The sequence below is a fragment of the Triturus cristatus genome, chromosome 7 (genome assembly GCF_964204655.1).
Source record: "Triturus cristatus chromosome 7, aTriCri1.1, whole genome shotgun sequence".
NCBI lineage: Eukaryota > Metazoa > Chordata > Amphibia > Caudata > Salamandridae > Triturus > Triturus cristatus.
The window spans coordinates 481,140,748-481,164,848 of NC_140590.1; the positions used below are offsets into that span (position 1 = coordinate 481,140,748).

At 39.6% G+C, this 24,101-nt stretch overlaps 1 protein-coding gene across 1 annotated transcript in view; it reads right to left on the minus strand.

Annotated features, from left to right (window-relative positions):
• Positions 1-24,101, minus strand: part of LOC146809950 (F-box and WD repeat domain containing protein 10B-like) — a 203,845-nt gene that overhangs the window by 83,341 nt on the left and 96,403 nt on the right. The window contains exon 7 of the mRNA XM_085616809.1: positions 3,386-3,589. Coding sequence (XP_085472935.1) covers positions 3,386-3,589 — 204 coding nt within the window. The remainder of the gene's footprint in view (positions 1-3,385; positions 3,590-24,101) is intronic.

The following is a 24,101-nucleotide window of genomic DNA, read 5'->3' on the forward strand; positions in this document are numbered from 1 at the left end:
CACAGCGTTGACGCGTTTCGATGGCTTACAATGATATTACCATCTTTATCAAGACCACATAATTCTGTCTCCCACCACAATTATTGTTTTTCCTAAAACAAACAAATGAATACAATTACTCTTGTTGTCTTGATTTGTACACATGATTACTTTTCTTTAAAATTTTTAAAATGTTTTTGTGCTCAAATATTAGCCCAGTCCGTATTTGGATTCTATTCCTGTGACCATTATGCAAAACACAGCACAACCTCTCGAGTTTCAATTGTTCTTTTAACCCGACATAATCCATTATTTGCCCACCATTTCTCATTGGAAAATAATCTATATTGACCCTTTCCTTCATTGAATCATGTTCAATTAAGGCCACAGGCCAAAAACATGGGGGTTAAAATTCCTTCATGTTGTTAATTAAAGGTAGGGTGGCTGCAACACTCCATATTACTTAAATGCAGGCACATTCTCACCTTGGTGTAGGGGGATTTTTCTGTTTGCTCCTGGCTCTTATAGATAGTGAGATAAACACCAACTCTCCTTCTATTTGCCCTTATAAGTTCTCGGATAGCTTGTTGCAATTTATCTGGGATAAAGAGAGATATGCGGATTAGCCTGTTCTTTCCTGTCGTTATGAGTAAACTGGCTCTATTGGACCCATGTCCTTGCTATCATTCACTTATTTACCTTTCCGTGATTCTTGGGGGCTTATTTTATGGTTTGTATTGGAAAAGATCATAACAAACAGAAGAGGAGGAAATTCTGATTCCATGAGAAAAAAAAGAGAACAATGGTTTATCTGTTATCTCAACACTGTAGAAAGAGGCTTGAACACCAGAGAGGAGTGGATGAAGCTCTTGCTCCCGGTGTTAGTGCTATTAGTTCTCCATCCACCCCATCTGGAATACATAGCATAATAACTCTCCAGAGAAATAGGAAACTCTTAATAGAACAAAAAATATAATAATAATAATAATACAGAAAAGAAGAATGAAGAATGTTGGGCACGATTTGTGAAAGGCCATTGTAAATATGGCGTATAATGTGGGAACGATTATCATTATGAGGAGAAATACAATGGATAAAGAATTAAGTCCATTGGGAGTTTTCTCACCAAATAATCATTTTTGACCAACAAGATAAAGTGGTAGCACACATCGGGGACTCTTATTGCCTAATCAATGCACCGCGTGCGTGTGCAGAATGGGTGAGCCGATACGAGAGATCACGGTATGGAGTGTATTTCGGCTCCGGAGTCTCCATGTATGTACGTGGTAAAAAGCAATAAAGTTGGGACGAAAAAAGAAAAAATAACATGCAGGAGGAATAATAGATCAGGTGGCAACCAATCCCGGCGCAGCTTATTCAGATAGAACCTGAGGACGCGTCATGTGAGGCAGGTTAACCAATGAGCGCGGTCAATACAACAGATAAATAGGAAGTGTAAGAACAGGAGAGTGATTTTGCTCTGATTCGGTAACAAACACGACGGAGAGAAAACAGCAGAATTTAGGTAAGGCAATAGAGGCTTTTTAATCAAGGTTGATTGAGGAAAGGATGTCCCTTTGACCCTTGGATATTTAAACAACAAATGTATCTACTCTTCTTTCCCACCCACCCCTCTCTTTAGACTCGCTGCCAAAAATAGAAGAGGATTTTAATATTTCTTCGTGGTGTGGGAATTCCGGACCATAAACGAAGGGAGAAACAGTGTATGAAAAATAAGCCCCCAAGAATCACGGAAAGGTAAATAAGTGAATGATAGCAAGGACATGGGTCCAATAGAGCCAGTTTACTCATAACGACAGGAAAGAACAGGCTAATCCGCAAATCTCTCTTTATCCCAGATAAATTGCAACAAGCTATCCGGGAACTTATAAGGGCAAATAGAAGGAGAGTTGGTGTTTATCTCACTATCTATAAGAGCCAGGAGCAAACAGAAAAATCCCCCTACACCAAGGTGAGAATGTGCCTGCATTTAAGTAATATGGAGTGTTGCAGCCACCCTACCTTTAATTAACAACATGAAGGAATTGTAACCCCCATGTTTTTGTCCTGCGGCCTTAATTGAACATGATTCAATGAAGGAAAGGGTCAATATAGATTATTTTCCAATGAGAAATAGTGGGCAAATAATAGATTATGTCGGGTTAAAAGAACAATTGAAACTCGAGAGGTTGTGCTGTGTTTTGCATAATGGTCACAGGAATAGAATCCAAATATGGACTGGGCTAATATTTGAGCACAAAAGCATTTTAAAAAATTTAAAATGAAAAGTAATCATGTGTACAAATCAAGACAACAAGAGTAATTGTATTCCTTTGTTTGTTTTAGGAAAAACAATAATTGTGGTGGGAGACAGAATTATGTGGTCTTGATAAAGATGGTAATATCATTGTAAGCCATCAAAACGCGTCGACGCTGTGGATTAGCACAATCAAAGAATCAATACAGATCAAATCATATACTGATTTATCCATGTATAACAAGCTGTATTTTAGAGCTCATTTTGATGTGCACTTGTAAAGAAGAGCAATTGGATCTTACATGTTGTGTCTGTCTCCATGTTATGCTGGTCATAATTGGGTTATATTGTTTCATAGGATTGAGATTGAACTGATTTGTACTGTATGAAGTTTTTAACATATTTGATTTGATGTATTATGAAATGTTTTAGGATTGTGTATGTTTGATAATGATAAACATGTTTTTTAAATAAAAAAAACCCTTATATAGAACGCCTCTTTTAGACATAGTACTTTATGCTCTCAGAAATTGTGTGATCAAGGGAATTCTCTCTGTTTGTTGGTCTAAAGTACCCTACTTCCCTTGATTTTCAAGGGGTCCCTCTCAAGAATTTTTTATAATATACCTTTATCACATCCCATTCTGTCATACCTCCCTTCTCCTTCCTTAGCAAACACACCATGTTCCAGAGACTTCACCTTCTCCTTTACGCTCCCACAAGGCCAACTTTTGAAGGAAAGCTGCAAGTCCCTACTATGTGATCAATTTGTTCAAGAAATATAAACATGCTGCACATGGATTTCCGGTGCAATTACTTTTCCTTCTCCTGACTATTTTGTTCATTAGCTTCCACTGATGATTTGTTCTGCACACTCATTAACCTTTAATGAGTAATCAATCCATATGATTGGTTTTTTAGACTGAAGGGTGTACGAAAGTACATTTTTACTATGTTCATCAAACTTAACTTACATTTCACATCCGTGAGGAAATTGGGTAACTTGCCAGTCACCTTTAGATTGGAAGACACTGGCAGCCATATGCAACATTAACATCAGTCAACATGCTCTTTTACTAAACCTAGTCCACAGACCATAGGTATTGCTAAACTACACACCTAAAGCATGCACCACAGCAATTCTCTTACCTAATACTCAGATCATAGCTCCCGCTCACCACAAACCCTCGCTGCTCACAGATGACCACTGCTCGGATACTCCCAGCATGTCCATGAATGACAGGCGGCACTTCCTTCATTAGAGAGATGTCGTACAGTCTCACCTTGCGGTCAGCTGATCCAGAGGCTACCATTTTGCCACCATCATAATGGATAACTCTGTTTAGGTCCTCTCTGCGTGATTGCAAAAATATGAGACATTTTAGGATCAGAATATTACAGGTACACACAGAAAAGAGGAGGATGTCCATCTACTTTATGTTAAGTCTGAGTTTTCAGAATTCTGAATGTAGTTAACCCTGAACAGTGCATTGAAGTTCTCAATAGTCGAACCTCTACTTTTGCAATATTTCTGTAGTTTTTGTCAAAGGATTGCACATGGAATAGTGGTGATTTTTAATAATATTTGTGTTTTTCACTATTGACAATTTCAATTCTGGGGCCTTCTTTTAAAAGAATGAACACTTTTAAGAATGCAGCTGCCTTTATAAAAGGTGACAATACTTTTAGAAAATAATGAATTCATATAAATTTGACTACTGAATACAATTAGTGATCATGTATCTATGTGGCAAAGGCCGGCGGATACTTTTTGCATCAATGCAATTCAACAAACATGTCTGTAGCTTCAGTGGTGGGCTGTGTTTAATGTATGTACATGGTGTACACAGTGTAGTTCAGTCTGTGTATCAGGATATACCAAGCTAGGTCTGTAGTCCTTAGCTGTAACCTGGGACTTCTCAGTGTAAGTAACGAGGGCGGCTGTCACCCATGAATTCCACACAGAATTGTTCCAGTTGCACCCAGTGCTCCTATCACCAGCCAGGTGTGAGTGAATGGATCATTATATATGTATGTGTTTCTGTGTGGATTCATGCATATGTATGTGCAGTTCTTGGGCACATGATTACATTTTATGAAGACATGAATTCCCTGGTCATATAATTTCTTTGACTATGTCTTTGTCCCCAGTACAGAAGGCTTCACATGAGCTTGTGATGGCAGAACCAGAGAATATTAAACTGCACCATGGAATGCGACTGCAGAACCTACTCATTTTACTTAATGATGTATATTTGTTAGCTAGCAGTGGTGGGTGTGATAGTAGTTTATAGACATATAATGCAGTGCCTGAGCATTTAGCATGTTGCACATGTACATATGCTTATGACTGCTTTTCCTAGGAGTTGGTTGGCAGTACTTGGGTTTCAAAGCAAGTCCGTCCAAGAGGATCACTACACAGTCAGTGCAAATGTCTTTGATGCACCTCCTGACCTCTGTTTGGAGTCATGGTTCGAGGATTCTTGAGCGACAGCAGTGTGAAACAGGTTTGAGTAGTTGTTTTATGGGCCCAGGAAGGGTTTGTGGATGATTGTTCATGATTCGTAATTGGCTAGTGATGCCATGTTGTGAGGTAAGAGACAGTTCTGAAGAATGTCACCTGCCCCCAGCAGCTGGATTTGGTTTAGATAGAAGCCTTGATGAAGGTTCAAGAATCACTGTTTCTGCACCCCAATGGCTTACTCAATTGGGTATAATATCGGGGTATGCACTCTGCTGCATTGTCTCTGTTGGCTGGTGGTTGTGTTGTGGTAGGATGTCATAACCCATGTGTTGACGAGGCAGCCATTCTCACGTATTTCAGACGTGTGGAGTCGTATATATTTGGTAAGAACCTAGATCTTGGTTCACAGATTGTGTTTTCTGAGATTTGATGTAAAACCATTCAGTCGTTTTTGAGAAATTAAGGTTGAAAAATATTTGTATATCTGGACGGTTGTGTCTGAGAGGCACCCGCGAGAGTCTCGCGGGAGCACACAATTCAAAAATATAGTGCTACGAGTGGCCCAGGGAGGTTTTTTCCCTTGAGCCATCTCGCTCCCACAGGAGTCAGACTGCCGCAGGAACAATCTCTCTGATTGGCTGTTAGAAACATGAGAAAAATGTTGCTGGCAGCCATTAAAGGACTCTGGGATTTAGTCACCTTTCCTGAAATAAAAAGAAAATATATAATATAAGGGGGCCGGGTAGGGCTACCCTGCCCACCAGGCCCTGTTGGGGTACCCAGGTGGACACCCTGCCCACCCCACCCCTTCACCCCTCAGACCAAAATAATAATAATAAATATATATTTTTTTGAAATCGCAGTTCTTGCCGTCGGAGTCTAGCGGGATCACAGAAAAAAAAAAAAGTGGCCTGTCATTTAAAAAAATATATATATGGGGAGGGGGTGTGAGTAGATCACCCTCTCCTAGGGCCATTTTGGGACCCGGGGACCTCATCCCCCAGGACCGAATTTGTAAAAAGGGGAAGGGGCTGTGCAGCCTCCCTCCCCCAGTCTCAAAAGGCGACTGGGCTGTTCTGGGCATCCTCCAGGGCCGAGTAATAAAATAAAGGTAGGGGGGCGTGCAGACCCCTCCAGAAGCTTACTTAGGCCCCCGGGACTCCATCCCCCAGGGCTCAAATGTAAATAAAAGGGGAGGGCGCCAAGCAACCTCTCTCCCCAAGCCGTAAAAAGGCCCTAAGGATCCCATCTCCCAGGGCTGTTTCCTTAATTAAGAGGTAGGGAAAATGTAATCACTGACATATTCACCTAACTATGTTGATAGTTCAACCTTTGTTTTTTTAGTTATATATATATATATATATATATATATATATATATATATATATATATATATATATATATTCACTGAAAAAACCATAGGTTTCACACATGTTATAGTTAGCTGGACATTTTACTGATAAAAAACCAATGAAATTCCCCCGTTATAGTTACTGTAGGCAACTATAACTCACGCGACCGCAATCCTCTGCTGATGCTAATACTGTATTTAGACACTTATTTGCCCATGTCTTCTTCCATTAAATTTTAGCTATACATATATTACAAATATTTTTTTTTCATAAAGACACATATGTCATCAGCAGAGGATTCAGTCGCGTGAGTTATAGTTGCCTACAGTAACTATAACGGGGGAATTTCATTGGTTTTTTATCAGTAAAATGTCCAGCTAACTATAACATGTGTGAAACCTATGGTTTTTTCAGTGAATTTGCAAGGTTTTTTAAATGCTAATTCCTAACTATAACGTGTGTGAAACCTATGGTTTTTTCAGTGAATTTGTACGGTTTTTTAAATGCTAAGTTACTTTACGCCATTTGTGGCGTGCGCGCCCACTTAACGCAGTTCGTTCCGTGCGCGCACAGTGAGCACGCGGTGCGCGAAGCGCACCGCGTGCCCACGTTACGCTAGATGGGCCATGAACGCACGATGCGCTTCGCGCACCGTGCGCACATGGAGGTCATATGATGAGCATCGTTGTGACAGGTAAAATATAGGTTTTGTTTATCTCTGATGAGCCATGCACAAAGGGTGCCCTTCGGGCACCTTTTGCACACGGGGTGGGGAGAATGTGGATATATATATTTTTTTTTAATTATTTCTTACCGTACGCGTACGGTAAGCGTAATCGGCGAAATTTTCGAAAAAATTAAAATTGCCTTTTTTCACTTGGGGGATCGTTGGGGACTCCCTCGACATGGCTAGGTGCTTGGGAGCTGTGCAAACAGCCCCTTTACATGATTTGCACTTTGTTTTTCAACCCCCTGTCAGAGTGCGAAAGAGAAAATGGCGGCCGCCGCTTCCTGGTTTCGACCGATTCGAATGTTTACTAAGATCTAAGGGCCAATCAGAATCGCGCTCGCGCACGCCACCGTACGCGTACGGTAAGCGCACCGTAAGCGCACCGTAAGCTGGCTCAGATATATATATTGATTTAAAGGCTATTTTCTCAGAATCTACTGAACAGATTTACACCAAACCTACAAAAGGCACTTCCTTGACCTGAGGACTACCTCTCTGCCAAATTTCAAGTAATTCTGTTCAGCCGTTCGGGCTGTAGCTGTGTCTAAAGGTCCTATGGAAAAATGCATGGGAAAAACGCGTTTTGGGACCCCCCTTTTATCTCAGCCCCCGCTTGACGAATCCCCCCGAGACTTTCAGGGTAGGAGCGGAGCGTAGCGCCCCACCTATTTTGAAAAATTCGCGATGATTCGTCAACCGGCGCCAAAGTTATTCAAAATAGAATGTTGCGGATTTCCTATGGAAACGTGGTCCTAACTATAACTACCTACTGGCGACCGCCAGTAGGTAATATATATATATATATATATATATATATATATATCCCAACACCTCGTTACTCACTCCAACTCTTCAGAAAAACGAGCATGGACCCAATTACGTGCTGCAATAGCTTTATTTTACCATTGACTGCCATTACGCGTTTCAGCCGAGCAAGCGGCCTTGATCACATGACAATGCTCAGAATATTCCACCGCTATTTAAAGTGCCAGTGCTTTACATAAATCAAGGACATAGAAAGTAGACTATGCTATTGCAAAATAGTTCATGCTTGAATGCTCATTTGCGACAACAGTATCATGCCTCATGGACACAAAATACATTGGTATTCTAAAATAATCAGACCTGAGTGTCTTTCCATGATTATTAGTTGAAATGTTATACATGCTTAAATGCAGAATCAAATGCATCCAGTTTTCAGTTCAAAATTCTAAATTAAAGTGAACATGAAAGTGCTCCCTCATATATGTAAAAATAAAAAAAGAAATAAATAACACAAAGGAAATTAGTTTTTTTGAAAGATAAAACAATAGGTGTATGTACACTATGTCACTTAATGCTATAGATTAGCCAAAACTGGGATTTAAATAAATATAAGGATATTACACAATACTGTGATAATATATAACACATTCATTGTATAAATAATTCCTGTAATGTTCTGCGGGTTTCCTAAATACGGACCCTACAGCAAACAAACCCCACTAAATTCTTTGCACGTGTAAAGTGACTCAGTGCTACAGTACCTATTTACAAAGTGCCAAAGTACAGTGCATAAATGCTAGGGGATCCTGCCGCAATTGTGCAAGTGTTCGTTTACACATATAAAGTGACTCAGCGCTACAGTACCTATTTACAAAGTGCTTTAATGCTATAAAGTGCACAAATGCTGGGGGATCCTAAGGCTCTCGATATACAAGTGTTAGGAGGCCAAAGATTCCAATATCATGTATCTATTGTAACAAGAAATACAGGGATTTACAAGCCAATGATAATATTATGCTTGTTGAAAATCATCATAAATGAACATATTCCTAAATTGATATTACTATAAAAACCCTGTCTCAATGGTTGGAAGTAGGACACATAGAATAAATATATATGGGGTAAGGAACTTCTTCCCAAAAATAAATCCAAAGAAGGGAATGGCACACAGTGGGGCTTCAAATTCAGGATGTGAATTTATTCCATCAAAGAAAAATATTGGTAAAAGTATATATATATATATATAAATATATGTATATATGTATATCTATATATCTATATATATATATATATATATATATATATATATATATATATATATATATATATATATATATATATATATATATATATATATATATATATATTTATATATATATATATATCCAAGAAAGAAGTGACTCAAACAGATAGATTCACCAAAGAACAAAAATATATTTCCACTACAACGTTTCAGCTTCCGCCTTCCTCAGGTAGTACAAGTTGGTTTGCTCTGTGGCTGCACAGATGACAGCTGAATTTTCAAAAAGCATCATGAGTGAAGATTCCATTTGGAATGTGGAATCAATGCAGTCCAGAGAGCTCTTGAGATATGCAGTAATCAGGTTGTGTTGTCAGTAATGTTCAGTCCATCTGGATGCAGTGATTTTAAACGGTACATCCAGAAGTTTTCCCTGGAGTCCAGTAGTTCTTCCTTTGAAACATGTTCCACCTGGAAAATCTTCAAATCTGATAGTGAATGATCCACAAGGTTAAAATGATTGGCTACAGGCTGGTCAAGTTATGCAGTAAAGTTTGTCGACCTGCACCTCCAGCCCATTGTACAGGAACTTCCATCATTTGTTAAAGATACCAGTCACTTCCTTCAGATTATTGAAAAATTAAACCAAACCTACACATTTGATGATGATACTCTTCTGGCTACATTTGATGTTACATCATTATACACCAATATACCACATGAGGATGGGCTTATGGCATTATCTGAAGATCTTAATAAAAGAACTGTGAAAAAGCCATCAACAAATGTGCTTACCAACTTTGCAAGAGTTATCCTTAAATCCAACAATTTTACATTCAATGGTAAACACTATCTGCAGATACAAGGGGCTTCCATGGGTACTCGGATGGCTCCATCCTATGCAAATATCTTCATGGGCAAACTAGAGAACTGTATACTTGCTACTTCTAGCATCAAACCACTGGTATGGCTACGATACATTGATGACATATTTATAATATGGAATTCAGGAAGTAGAACATTGGAACAATTTACAGCTTATATCAACAATATCAATCCTACCATCAAATTTACCAGCAACAATACTAAACAGAATCCTCATCTCCCTTTTCTGGATGTGCTATTCACCATTCATGAACACAAAATTACAACTGATCTGTACCACAAGCCTACAGATGCTCATTTGTATCTAAACTGGACTTCGTGTCACCCACACCACACTAAACTGAGCATCATCTACAGCCAAGCACTCAGAATAAGATGCATCTGCAGCAATGAGGAAACCTGTAAAGACCATCTACAGGAGCTTGCTATATTATTTAAAAGGCGAGGCTATCCTCTGCATATCATACAGCAACAAATTGACAAGTCTTTGCAGTTACCCAGAGAAGCACTTATTTGGAATACCAACGGCAGAAACAAAAGTGACAGAACTCCATTTGTAGTTGACTATCATCCATCAGCTCCTAACTACAGAAATATAATGCAAAAAACATTTTCCTTACTGTCCACTTGTGAAAAATTGCAAAAGGTTTTTCCAAAACCACCAGTCATTGCTTACCGCAGAGCTCCAAATTTACGATCTCTTATTGTGAGAGCTGAACTCAAGCAAGCTGTAACAAATGCAGGGGTTCATTGCTGTGATTCTAAAAGGTGCATCACGTGTGAATATCTTTTACAAACATCATCTGTAACTAGTTCTGTTACGAGAAGGACCTATGCAATAAGGCAGCATCTTACATGTCGCTCAACATGCATTATTTATGTGATTCAGTGCCAAGGGCAAAGCCGTAAAAAGCAATATGTAGGCCAAACAGTGAATGACCTCCGTACACGATTCAGGAACCACAAATCTGCAATAATTAATAAGAAAATTGACCAGCCTGTAGCCAATCATTTTAACCTTGTGGATCATTCACTATCAGATTTGAAGATTTTCCCCGTGGAACATGTTTCAAAGGAAGAACTACTGGACTCCAGGGAAAACTTCTGGATGTACCGTTTAAAATCACTGCATCCAGATGGACTGAACATTACTGACAACACAACCTGATTACTGCATATCTCAAGAGCTCTCTGGACTGCACTGATTCCACATTCCAAATGGAATCTTCACTCATGATGCTTTTTGAAAATTCAGCTGTCATCTGTGCAGCCACAGAGCAAACCAACTTGTACTACCTGAGGAAGGCGGAAGCTGAAACGTTGTAGTGGAAATATATTTTTGTTCTTTGGTGAATCTATCTGTTTGAGTCACTTCTTTCTTGGATATTTTATTTCTTTGTGACTCATTGTATCCTTTGGGATCCAGATTTTTGCCCTGGCTGGCTGTTGTTTTCTTGTGATCCTTCATCTTCAAGTATATATATATATATATATATATATATATATATATATATATATATGACGGGGATTTCGCCTGGAGTACTCCTGCACACCAGCGATCTCGAGGGAAAGCAGGAACAGACGAGAACCGACCCAAATTGCAGGTGAGTAAATTATTTTATTCCGTTAACAGCAATGCCTGCATGACGCGTTTCAGCCTACCAGAGGCCTTGATCACATGACGCCATGGGAGTTGCGATCCCGCTTTTTCAAGTGCTAAGTGCTGATTAAACAAATGACACAATTGGCTGGTACAGACTCTGCATGTATAGACATAGAAAAATTACTTAATCTTGGTCACCAACAATATTAAAGGGCAACATAGTAATAGCATATACATTGATTGGTTAAAATACTAATAAAACAAATTTCATGTATTAAAATGTTTCTAGAATATAACCAGATGTACAACAACTCGGAAAGGCTTGTTTTTAGTAAAAAAACATTCAAAGTGTTTCTTAAAAAATTGTTGTTGTTGCTTTCCTACATGTGCAAAACGAGCAAAGGATGTGCAAAATTAGCAATCTAAAAATCTGACCCCAGTGGGTATAATCTAACAGTTTTGAGTTAGACCTACAATGCCATCGTTACACAGTGTTGTCGGCTAAAACATATATTACGACCCCAACTATTTACAGTGTAAACACATTGTGGACGCCTATCCCAAAATGAAAAAGGGGGTTACTGTATGGTACCTATAAGTGTTGCCCTGTTGATGCTAGACTGTCAGTCCATATTTAGACAACTATCATAATATATCTAAGTGCAGAGAAATTGTACAGTAATACATGCATAATGCACAACGTGTCAGAAATGTGTAATCAAAATGATTTAAAATCAATAATTGGTGAAGGAGGTGTGACCAACACACATAGCAGATAAACATATGGGAAGTCTAATATTAGACCCAATTAGAGGCAAGTGTAGAAATCTTCACTAGAGTTGAGGCCCTGTGGCGTCTTAGTATCCAATTCTAAGATGTATCTCGTTTCAAGAGCACACAATAGTGCTTCTCTGTTACCCCCACGTCTCAAGGGGAGCACTGCATCAATGACAAAGAACTTTAAAAGTTCGCTTTTATTGTCATGTAGTTCTTTAAAATGGCGTGCAACCGGATAGGAAGCATCACTTCCATTGATTGCCCGTATGTGCTGGAGTATCCGTTTGTGGACCTGCAACTTGGTACTACCAACATATTGCAGGCCACAAGGACACTCCAGCACATACACAGCAAAGTCGATCCTGCAGGTAAGTGGTTTCGTGATGGAACGAGGGATGTCACAGAACGGAATAGAGAACTGCGTCCTACTTACACCGTGTCTACACGCTTTGCAGCTAGGACATCTCTTAAAGCCCTTACTAGACTGCAACCAAGTTGTGTTGGAGCCTATCTCAGGACTGGACTTGACCAAAGCATCGCTCATTGAGCGAGCTTTCCTGAACGTGATTTCCGGACTCACTGCCACTAGATCCCCAATGACAGGGTCATTACGAACCAAGCTCCAATTTTTCTTCAAGATTTTTCTGTGCGCTTGGTGTTGACGATTGTACGTCAAGATCAACCTAACTGGCTCTTTGGTATGGACCGATGTGGCTATTGATGCTTTGTTAATCAGGACCTCATCTCTAAAACAAACAATTAGCCTTGCGAATAGCACTATCAATTGTAGAGGTAGAATAACCCCTGGCTAAAAATCTCAATTTGCTCATTTCCTGTGCTATGAGGCAATCGGACTCCGTGCTGCAAATACGCCTAATGCGCAGCATCTTCCCATAGGGAGTGCTGCGAATAAGGTGCACTGGATGATGGCTAGTGGCATGGGGCACGGTGTTACCAGCGGTAGGTTTCCTAAAACGGCGTGTCATGAGTTTGCCATAGTCAATAAAGATTTCTACATCCAAAAAGAACACTTTGTCTTGACTAATGTCAGAGGTGAAACTGAGATTTAGTGTATTGCAATTGATCACCTCAATGAAGTCAAGGGCCTGTTGTTTTGTACCTTGCCAAATCATAAAAATATCGTCTATATAACGATACCAATGAATTACATGTTTTGAGAGTATGTCATGGTGCTGGCCATAGAGGACCTGCTCCTCCCAGCAGCCCATGTGAAGACAGGCATAGCTGGGAGAAAAACAGGCCCCCATGGCAACACCTCTGACCTGCTGGAAATACTGGTTGCCAAACATGAAAAAGTTGTTGTGCAGACAAAAGGAAATCATAGCTAACAGCATTTTGTTATGGTTAGACATATGCATGGGTCTAGTGCCCAGATAATGTTTGACTGCTCTTACACCATCAGAGTGATGGATGCTGGTATAGAGAGATGTTACATCAAGCGTTATCAGCCAAAATGAGGGGTCCCAAATCAACCCAGCTATTTTCCTTAAGAAATCACCTGTGTCTTGCACATAAGATGGCAAAGCCTTAACATGCTCCTGTAAAAAGGCATCAATATATATAGAGGTATTCTCACATAACCCACTACGTGCCGATATAATTGGCCTGCCTGGAGGCTTCTCAATGTTCTTATGAATTTTAGGAATAAAATAAATAACAGGAGTTACTGGAAATATATATATATATAAATATTCTTTTTTTTTTTCAATGAAAAAAACAAAGGATTCAACTTAGTTATAGTTAGGAAAAATGTATTTATTCTTTCCATACAAACCAAGCTTTCACTGCACACAGAAATTTGAAAGTTATTGTTATACCTTACATTTATAACGTATGCACCACCTAAACATTATTATTATTACATGTGCAACTCCAAACACACTGTTTTCAGCTCGCTAACTACACAACTATAACTCTCCACTCTACCGTGCACTGGGTTCTCGCAAATGATGTGATTTGAGATGTTATAAGTGTTGTTATAAATGGTATGATTTCATAAGTGATGTAATATAAAAGGGTATAAGCAGTGCATCAAGAAGGAGTGAGTTATAGTTAGCAACACCTTCAAATTATTATAACTTGTGCCCCTTCGCAGACAGTGTATTGAACTTGGTAGCCACGCTACATTAACTGTAACTTGCGCCTTATTATATCACTTCTACCATCTAATATTATAGCATTTACAACAACACTTATGAGGTTGCAAATCATTTTATTTGTGCAAACACAGTGTGTGGTAGAGTGGTGAGTTATAGGTAATGTAGTGTGACTACCAAGTTCAATACACTATCTATGAAGGTATGCGAGTTCTAATAATTTGAAGGTGTCGCGTAAATTAGAAATTTAGGGTACAGGTATAAGTATAGGATTTTTAAATTTTTGTGTATTTTAAGTGTTTGTTGTATAGAAAAAAACAATAAAATTATAGAAATGTAAAGGTAGTGCGCAAATTATACATTTGTACGGTATAACTATAACTTAAAATTTGTAATATTTGTGTAGTTAAGTTTGGTTGGCTAGAAAGAATTAATATAGTTTTCCTAACTATAAAAAAAGGTTTATCTTTGATTTTTTTCAATGATTTAATTTTTATTTTATTTTAATTAAAATGTATTTTAAAATCATAGAGTTTTGTGTCGTTGAGTAGAGTGTCCAGTGGAGGAGCGTGTCATACATTGTAGTGTTAGAGTGTAGTGTTGTATAGTGGTGTAGAGTGGAATGGAGTATTGTGTAGTGTAGTGTCGTACAAAGGAGTGGCATACAGTGGAATAGTGTAATGTGGTGTGGCATACTGAGGAGTGGCGTACAGTGGTGTGGCATACAGTGGACAGTGCACAGTACAGTAAAGTACACCAAAACAGATTAGAGTGGAGTAGCATAGAGTGGACTGGTATATATTGGAGTGGCTTAGACTGAAGTGGCAGAGAATGGAGTGGCGTAGACTGGAATAGAAGTAGAGAGGAGTGGCATACAGTGGAGTGCCATACAGGGGAGTGGATAACAGGGGAAAAGCTTATGTACAGTTGAGTAGCGTACAGTCAAATGACGTACAGTGGAGTGGGGTAGAGTGGAGTAGCATACAGTTGAATAGCATAGAGTTGGGTGGTGTAGAGTGTAGTTGTGTACAGTGGAAGAGCGAATAGTGGAGTAGAGTGAAGTGTTGTACAGTGAAGTGAGATGGAGTGTAGTGGCATACAGTGGAATAGAGTAGAGTTGAGTAGCGTGCAGTGGAGTGGTGTAGAGTGGAATTGCGCAGAGTGGCATGGTGTAGAACGGAGTTCTGTACAGTGGAATAGCGTAGAGTGGAGTTGTGTACAATGTAGTAACATACAGTGGAGTGGCACAGACTATAGAGTTGAGTGGCGTACAGTGGAATAGCTTATAGTGGAGTGGTGTAGAGTGAAGTGGTATAGAGTGGAGTGGGGTAGATTATAATATCATCTAGTTGAGGGGCATGGAGTGAGATAGAGTGTAGTGACATACAGTGGAATAGCATAGAGTACAGTGGCGTAGCGTGGAAAACTGTATAGGGGAATTGTGTACAGTGAAGTGGAGTAGAGTGTAGTGGTTTACAGTGGAATAGGGTATACTGGAGTGGCATAGAGTGAAGTGGAGTACAGTGGAGTGGCATAGAGTGAAGTGGTGTACAGTGGAATGGCATAGAGTGAAGTGAGGTACAGTCTAGTGGTGTACAGTGGATTAGCATAGAGTGGAATGGCATAGAGTGAAGTGGCATAGAGTGGAATAGCATACAATGGAGTGGAGTAGATTGGCTTAGACTGGAGTGGAATAGAGTGGATCAGCATAGAGTGGAGTGAGGTACAGATAAATGGCGTACAGTGGAATAGCATGGACTGGAGTGGAGTCAAACAGAGAGGCATACAGTGGAGTGGCGAAGAGTGGAATAGAATACTGTGGAGTTGCGTAGAGTGGAAGTGTTGTAGGCTTAAATACTGTGGAGTGGAGTGGCGTAGACTGTAGTGGCATATAGAGTAATAGCATAGAGTGGAGTGGCATAAAGTGGAATATCGTGCAGTGTAATGGTATAGAGTGGAGTACCGTAAAGTGAAGTGGCTTACAGTGGAGTAGCATATAGTAGAGTGGTATACAGTGGAATATCATTGAGTGTAGTTGGTTGTGCACAGTGGAGTGACGTAGAGTGGATAAAATATAGTGGAATAGTGCAGAGGCGAGTGCCGTAGAGTGGAATGTCTACAGGGAAATAGCATAGAGTGTAGTAGCATACAGTAATGTGGCATACATTGGAGTGACGTAGACTGGAGTGGGGTATAGTGGAATATCATATAATGGAGTACCATACAGTGGAATAGCATACTGTGGAATGGATAGAGTGGACTGACAGAGTGGAATAGCGTAGAGTGTAGTGTCGTAGAGTGGAGTTGCGTACAGTGGAATAACAGAGTGGAGTTGAATAGAGTGGAGGGGCAGATAGTGGAATGGCGTAGACTGTAGTGTCGCAGAATGGAGTGCTGTAGAGCGTAATAGACCACAGTGGAGTGGTGTAGAGTGAAATAGAGTGGAGTGGGGTAGAGTGGAGTACAGTGGATTAGCATGAAGTGGAGTGGCATATAGTGGAGCGATGTAGAGTGGAGTGACATAGAGTGTAATAATGTGGAGGAGAGTGGAATGGCATAGAGTGGAGTGTGGCACTTGAAACAGACGTAGAGAGAAAGTGGAAGAACAGGTGTGTTAGAAATGAGGGTCTCTAGTTGGCAGAGGTAGGTACTTTGTCCAAATAGGGACCCTTGCTTCTAGTCAGGGTAAGGGGGATACACACTTTAGATAACTCCTGCTCACCCCCTTGGTAGCTTGGCACGAGCAGACAGGCTTATCCCAAAGGCAATGTGTAAAGTATTTGTACCAACACTCACAGTAACACAGTGAAAACATCACAAATGGACACCACACCGGTTTAGAAAAATAAAGTATCTTTATCTAAACTAAACAAGACCAAAACGGCAAAAATCCAACATACAAAAACTCAGTAGAATGTGTTTAGAATGGTTGTTACAAAAATAAACTTATAGATGATGAAATGCGACACTTTACTCACAAAGTACCTGGGATGCGTAACGCAAAACAAACAAAAGGGTCGCAGAGAAGGCGATGCTTCGATTCTTCTTGCGCCCCGGTTCTGATGCACGATGTGAGAAAATGGCGTCTCTGTTGCGATGTAACAACGTGGAGGTGATGTGTGCACGCCCGACGGCCGTGCGGCGAACTCGGCAGGCCCTGCGACACGATTCCCTGGTGATGTGACGACACCCTCGGTGACTGCGATGTGTTTCTCCGGTGTTGCGGCGGCGATCAGTAGCAATGCACTTCCTCAGCGTTGCGATGGCCCTGCGACACGCTTCTCCGGGGATGCGACGGTGATCAGCAGCGACTCACTTCCTCAGCGATGCGACGACCCTGCAACATGCAAGGGCAAGGGACCCACGTCTGGGCATACCCATCCCATTTAGGGGGAAAAGTGCTACGCAAACAAATGATGGACGGAATACTGAATAAATCATACATTCACCCCCAGTCAAGAGATCTGGGTTAAATCCATCGTTCTTTTGCTCACCATGCCACCCCAGTTTGGACCCAGCCATATGCAAATCAGTCTTGACCGTGTGCCTCATGGGAACAGTCCAGACCGAACTGCCGAGCCAGGGCCTCCCTGGACCAGAAACAAGCATCCTAGGAGCTGTTTCTGGGTATTACCCTTCATCAGCCAGGCTAGCTTGAATCCAGTGGCACAGTGAGCAAGGGACCCACGTATGGGCATACCCATCCCATTTAGGGTGAAAAGTGCTACGCAAACAAATGATGGACACTGAAGTCAAGCTATCCTGGCTGATGAGGGCTGAAAGCCCGAAACCGGGCCTAGGATACTTGTTTCCAGTCCAGGGAGGACCTGGCCTGACAGTTCGGGTTGGACTGTTCCCAGTGGGCGCAGGGTCAAGACTGATTTGCATATGGCTGGGTCCAAACTGGAATGGCATGGTGAGCAAAAAAACGATGGATTTAGGCCCAGATCTCTGCACTGGGGTGACTGTATAACATTGTTCTGCATTCTGTCCATCAAGTGTTCTTTTTGCAGTTATGTTAAATACCGCAAACTTTCACGAAACTACAGCAACAACAAATATTTTTAAGTTAAAATGCCTTATAACTTCAAACATACTTACCCTATTTCCCTGTACTACCCCATAGGATCAACTGCACACTATAATGTATGATCCTGCCAATTTTCTTGGAAATCCTTTTAGCCGTTATCAAGCTAGGTCTGTCTAAAAGGTCCAAAAAGTCAATTAAAAATCCACTAGGGAAAAACATGCTTTGGTGCCCCCCACCCTATTTTCCTTTGCTCCCCTTGATGAATCATTGCTAACTTTTTCATCGTCCATCAATGTGAAAAAAGCAACAATAGGTCTGCAAAGTTCCATGGTAATTTCTCAAACAGGGGCAGTTATTATCGAGCATAAATCTGAGAATTCCTATCTCTGGCAACCCTAACTAGAACTACAGGGTGGATATATATATGTGTGATATACATATATAGATAGGTGGATATATATATATTTATATATCTATATATATCTATATCTAAATATATATATTTTTTTTATATATATATATAGACAGTCGTCCATGTTCTCTTGACGTCCTCCCAGTGACCAAAAGCACCAGATGAGTAACTTGAACAATTATAGTATTATAGTCCAATAAAACAAAAGAGGAATCTTCCGTGGTGCAAGTATCATATTTATTTTTCCATACAATAATACAGGTAGCTGCCGTGTTTCAGCAAACGCCTTCAACCGGGCCAACCTGCCCAAACAGCCAATGTACTGCTAATTATCTCCCATATTGTATCACTTATGACATGTTCTATGGCATCACTGATAACATGTCTGCAACATCTGAAATGACATCATTGATGACAAAATTGTGCATGGCGGGTGCACAAATTATAGTTACTTTAGAGTTTGAGTTAAAGTTACTTAAGATAACTATAACTGGTGATTTTAGAGGCCTTGTTAATTTAAAACAGTATGACATTTTCACCTAACTATAATGACTCTTTAACATTCGTTTTTTCAGTATGTATGACGAAGAAGTGTAAATAAAGCTCCTGAACTTCAAATACCATTGAGTCCTGAGAGTACATTCATCACGATTGCGGCTAAAGCGTTGTGAATATATATATATATATATATATTCCTAGGAGGAAAAGGATAAATTATCAAATGAAATGACAACACGCCTAAAAAAAGAAGAAAGTAAAATTATGGAAAGAAAGGCATACAAATTCCAGCGTGACAGAAATGATTATGATCTTGGGCAAATCTTCACGTTCTCCAAAAAATATGATGCCCTTAGGGCCTCCGGAGATAAAAGTCAGGTGAAATTTAGAAATGCCAGAATTAATAATACTAATGTGGATTCATCACTAACGGATATGAGCTCAGGGGCAGGCACTGAGTCAGAATCAGAGATGCGAGATGACTCACATATGGCACAAAGGGATAGACCCTCCCCTGGCAAAGAGATGAGTTTTTTAAACCAGGAAAGACTGCAAACCTTAAGACCCAGGACTCAAAGACCCTACGGAGAAAACTTAGAAACTATCAGAGGAGGCAGAGGACGAGGAAGAGGCACGAACAGAAAGAGGGGCAGAGGTCATTGGTCAAACAAGGATTAATATCACCTGACGAGCATGATAAAACCATAATCAATCTCACGTCATGTGAATTGACCAAAGAGGATGAAGGAATCCTGAAATTAGGCCTTTCCTTTGTCTCGCCATGCAATATGAATTATGCCAATACCAGAAATGACATATACAAGGCAGTTAGGAAACTGAAACTGCGTAAATATTTTACCTTGAGGAGTGATTCTGATAAATTCGCAATCCATACCCAGGTCCTTCGGAACAAAGATACATCAGAAATATCACTGACGGCTGAGCTTTTTGAACTATGGGAAACCGAAGGAATGGGCTATGAACAAGGAGGAGGTGATACATCTACAAGGATCAAGACGCCCTTCAAACCTCCATCTGTCTTTAACCCAATCATGCCACGTGATGCTATTGACATTTTTCATGAAAATACTACCCTACATATTAAAAAACTTTATAAAAAAATAGTAACAAAAAAGAGGAAATACAACAAACAAACATCTGATTATGAAGCACTTATGAAAAAATTGAGCTCTAACAACAACATCGTCATCAGACAAAGTGATAAAGGAGGGAATGTGGTGCTTATGACCAGAATAGACTATGATAAAGAGGCCTATTCCCAATTAAATGATCGTCAATGTTACGGAAGAAGCAATACAAGTGAACTTAAATCCAAACAACAAGAATTTCTTCAAAGCTTGAGCAAATGGAAGAGTAAGAAATTGATTACTGAGGCTGAATTCAAATTTCTTAAAGTTGACTATCCTGTAATTCCTGTGATATACTTTATCCCTAAAATTCACAAAAATGAGGACAAGCCCCCAGGCAGGCCCATCATATCTGCTAGGGGAGGTCTGCTGGAAAAAACATCAGAATATATTGATTATTTCTTGCAGCCACATGTCAAAAAACTCTTGTCCTATGTACAGGATACAGGTGATTTCCTCTACAAACTCCAACAAATCAAATGGATGGAAGGCTTCTGGATGTTAGCCCTTGATGTAACCGCTTTATATACAAGCATCAGGCATGAGGATGGCTTGAGGGCTGTGGCATACTATTTAAACCAGAGAGAAATCCTGAACAATGACCATAACAACATGTTGTTACATATGCTTGAATTTTGTTTGACCAACAATGTCTTTATGTATAACAACTTATTGTACCGCCAACTTCAGGGGGTGGCTATGGGGCCCAGTTTCTCTCCGAGTTTTGCCTGTTTACATATGGGCGCTTGGGAGGAACTGGTCCTCAGGGTCAAACATAAGGAAATGGTAGACAAATATGTGGTTACTTGGTATCGTTTCATTGACGATTTGTTCATTATTTGGAAGGGTAGTGAAGAACAAGCAAATGAATTCATTTCTAATATCAATGTTAATGATCTTAACCTAGCGTTTACTGCCAATATGAGTCAAACATCGGTTACATTTCTAGACACTGAAGTCTACATAAGGAATAATTCAATTGAAACTAGGTTGTTCCGCAAGAAAACAGCTGGAAATACTGTTTTACATTCGGGCAGTGCTCGTCCAGCACACTTAATAGCTAGTATCCCATATGGAGAAATGCTCTGAATAAGAAGAGTGTGTAGTAACACAGTGGATCTAGAAAGTGCACAGTTAGCTAGCAAGTTGAGATTTATTCAAAGGGGTTACTCTCGACACAGCATAGACAATGCCATATCAAAATCTATGAGGCATACGAGGCAGGAACTACTAAGCACATACGCGAATATGGCCTCTATTGGACAGGCAACTCAAGATATAATCATCTCTGATATTTCCCATGGTGTGGAGAACAAATTTAGAATTATTACAGGCTACAGCAAACAGCACAAGGACATATACAGGATCATTAACGGCAATTGGCCTATTGTTTTAAATGATCCCGTAATAGGGCCTTCATTACCTGCACATATTTCTTTAACATTTAGTAAAGCTATGTCAATGAGGGACCATCTAGTGAATACCAACCCAGAATTAATTGAAAAATCTACTTGGCTTCAAACTAACACTGGCTTCTTCAAATGTAAAATTTGTAAATCCTGCACACACGGGGTCAATACTAAGACATACCAGGATGGGTTTAGCAATATAGAACATCATATTAAAAAATTGCTGACATTCAAAACAGAATACGACGTTTACATACTTGAATGCCCCTGTTCTCTAAGATATGTCGGCAGCACCAAATTGGCCGTCCATAAACGGATATTACAACACTTAAGGGCCATATCCAATCAGGATAATACCTACCCTGTCGCCAGATATTTTAGAGACACACACCACAGTGACATTCGCCTCCTCAAATTCTTTGTTATTGATGCAGTCAACGCTAGCAGGCAAGGGGGCAACAGAGAAGCCAAACTCCGAAAACTTGAGACTCGTTATATTTTGCAACTAGATACAAAAGCCCCGAAAGGTCTTAATGTTACGGAGGACCTCTACACTTGTTTACCATAGCTGAGCTCTAATTTAAGTGACAAGATTCTTCCCCTTTGTTTAAATGAAATACTTAAGTTTACTGTATGATTAGGGATTTACCCAGTTTTGGCCAGCTCCAACTACAGTTTATCTAGGACAGTCGAATCTAATGTGATAATGAATACTTGCAGATGATGTACCTTCAGCATATTTTGTGTAAAATGGACGATCGATTTCTATCAGGCTTGATAGTTACTATATTTGCACTAATATAATGTCATATCTTTGAATGTATTTATAACCCTTTATTTATATGTTATACCCTACATGGACAGGGGAACTTGTAAGCCATCGTTGCAGATATTTATATCACCAACTTGAAGTTAATATATTCAAACATACCTGATCACCTAAGATTATTAGAGTCAACTGATATAATTTGGCCATTATCTGTTTAACACGAGTACAGTAGGGTAATAATATTTGAACTTAACATCCATTTTCCAGTGTTGAAACCCATTGAACTAACCTACATCACTATATACATAGGGTTATCAAAAAAATTTTAAGGTATTTTACAATAATATTTTTTTACACTTATGTAACTCTCACTAGCAAAAGTTTATCTCTTTTTAGACACAGTAACTTTATTTTTTACACCCTTTTATTCCTCACTCACCTCCAGCACTGTCTATAAATTCCAAAATTAGATCTAAAAATAAAAATTTAAAAAAATTATTTTGTTTTGTTTGGGTACATATCTGTAGTGACGGTAACTTCCCTTCACAAGACTTTGGGAGACAGGGTTAGGAGATGTTTATTGATGACTGTTAGCAACGAGCCAAGTTAAATCATTAAGTCATGTATTGTTATTTTTGCAAATATTTCAATTTTTATATAATCATGCTTTTAATATGGATTTTAGAGATATCTATTTTATCCCTCACTATCTGGCTGGTAGTAGCCATGGGCATTCAAGCCGCTAGTATGAGTATATACATTTGTGAATTTGTTACGGCAGATTGGGCACAATTCATCAGATATTTACTACAGGGACAGTATTATATTATCTCAAATCATGGTGGTCTATCACCAAGTCCCCTGACCATGTACATTCCAATGATGCCATGGCAATTTAGCCATTGAGGATTTTTTACAATATTTTATTGATAAAAAGGCAGATGTGGATTTTAAACTGATATATTTATTTATATATTTATTTATATATATTTATTGTTCAGTATATTTATTGAATTATTTGCACTATTTAAAGCACAAACGCCAATATAAAATGCTTAAATCATGCACTGAAATTATTGATTGCTTATTTTGCACAGTCAGTGCTGAGGTTGTATTGTAGTATGTTGTTTAGCTCTATGGTCATCATAGTCACATGACTTCAGCCTGAACTCTGAACGGTCTACCTTCACTATATATTGGATCATTTTGATTTTTCACGTTGTCATGTGAGCAAGGCTCTTGGGAGCCGAAACGTCAAGACGACACTGCCAGCAAAAATAAAATAGCACTTAACTGGAGGTCCGTGTGGTCTTTGGAGCTGAGGCAGTGCTATTGCCATCTTCAAATTTCTTACCGGCTTCTTGGATATACAGATCAAGGCCTCCTGTAGGCCGAAACGCGTCATGGCGCTGTGTAAAGTTCTTGTCCGAATAAAGACTTGCAGCACTTACTTTGGGTCCGTGTTCGTCTCTGCGCATTGAAGCTGCGTGTTTGATGAGGCGATTCTTGGTGACATATATATATATATATATATATATATATATATATATAATCAATACCCTTCCAGTCTTAGAGTGCCACATAAATTATGACCTAAAAAAAGCAGGGAGCTCGTGGTAGTTCCCAAGTTTAGGTGGAGAGCAGCTTCTGTATATAGCACCCTCAA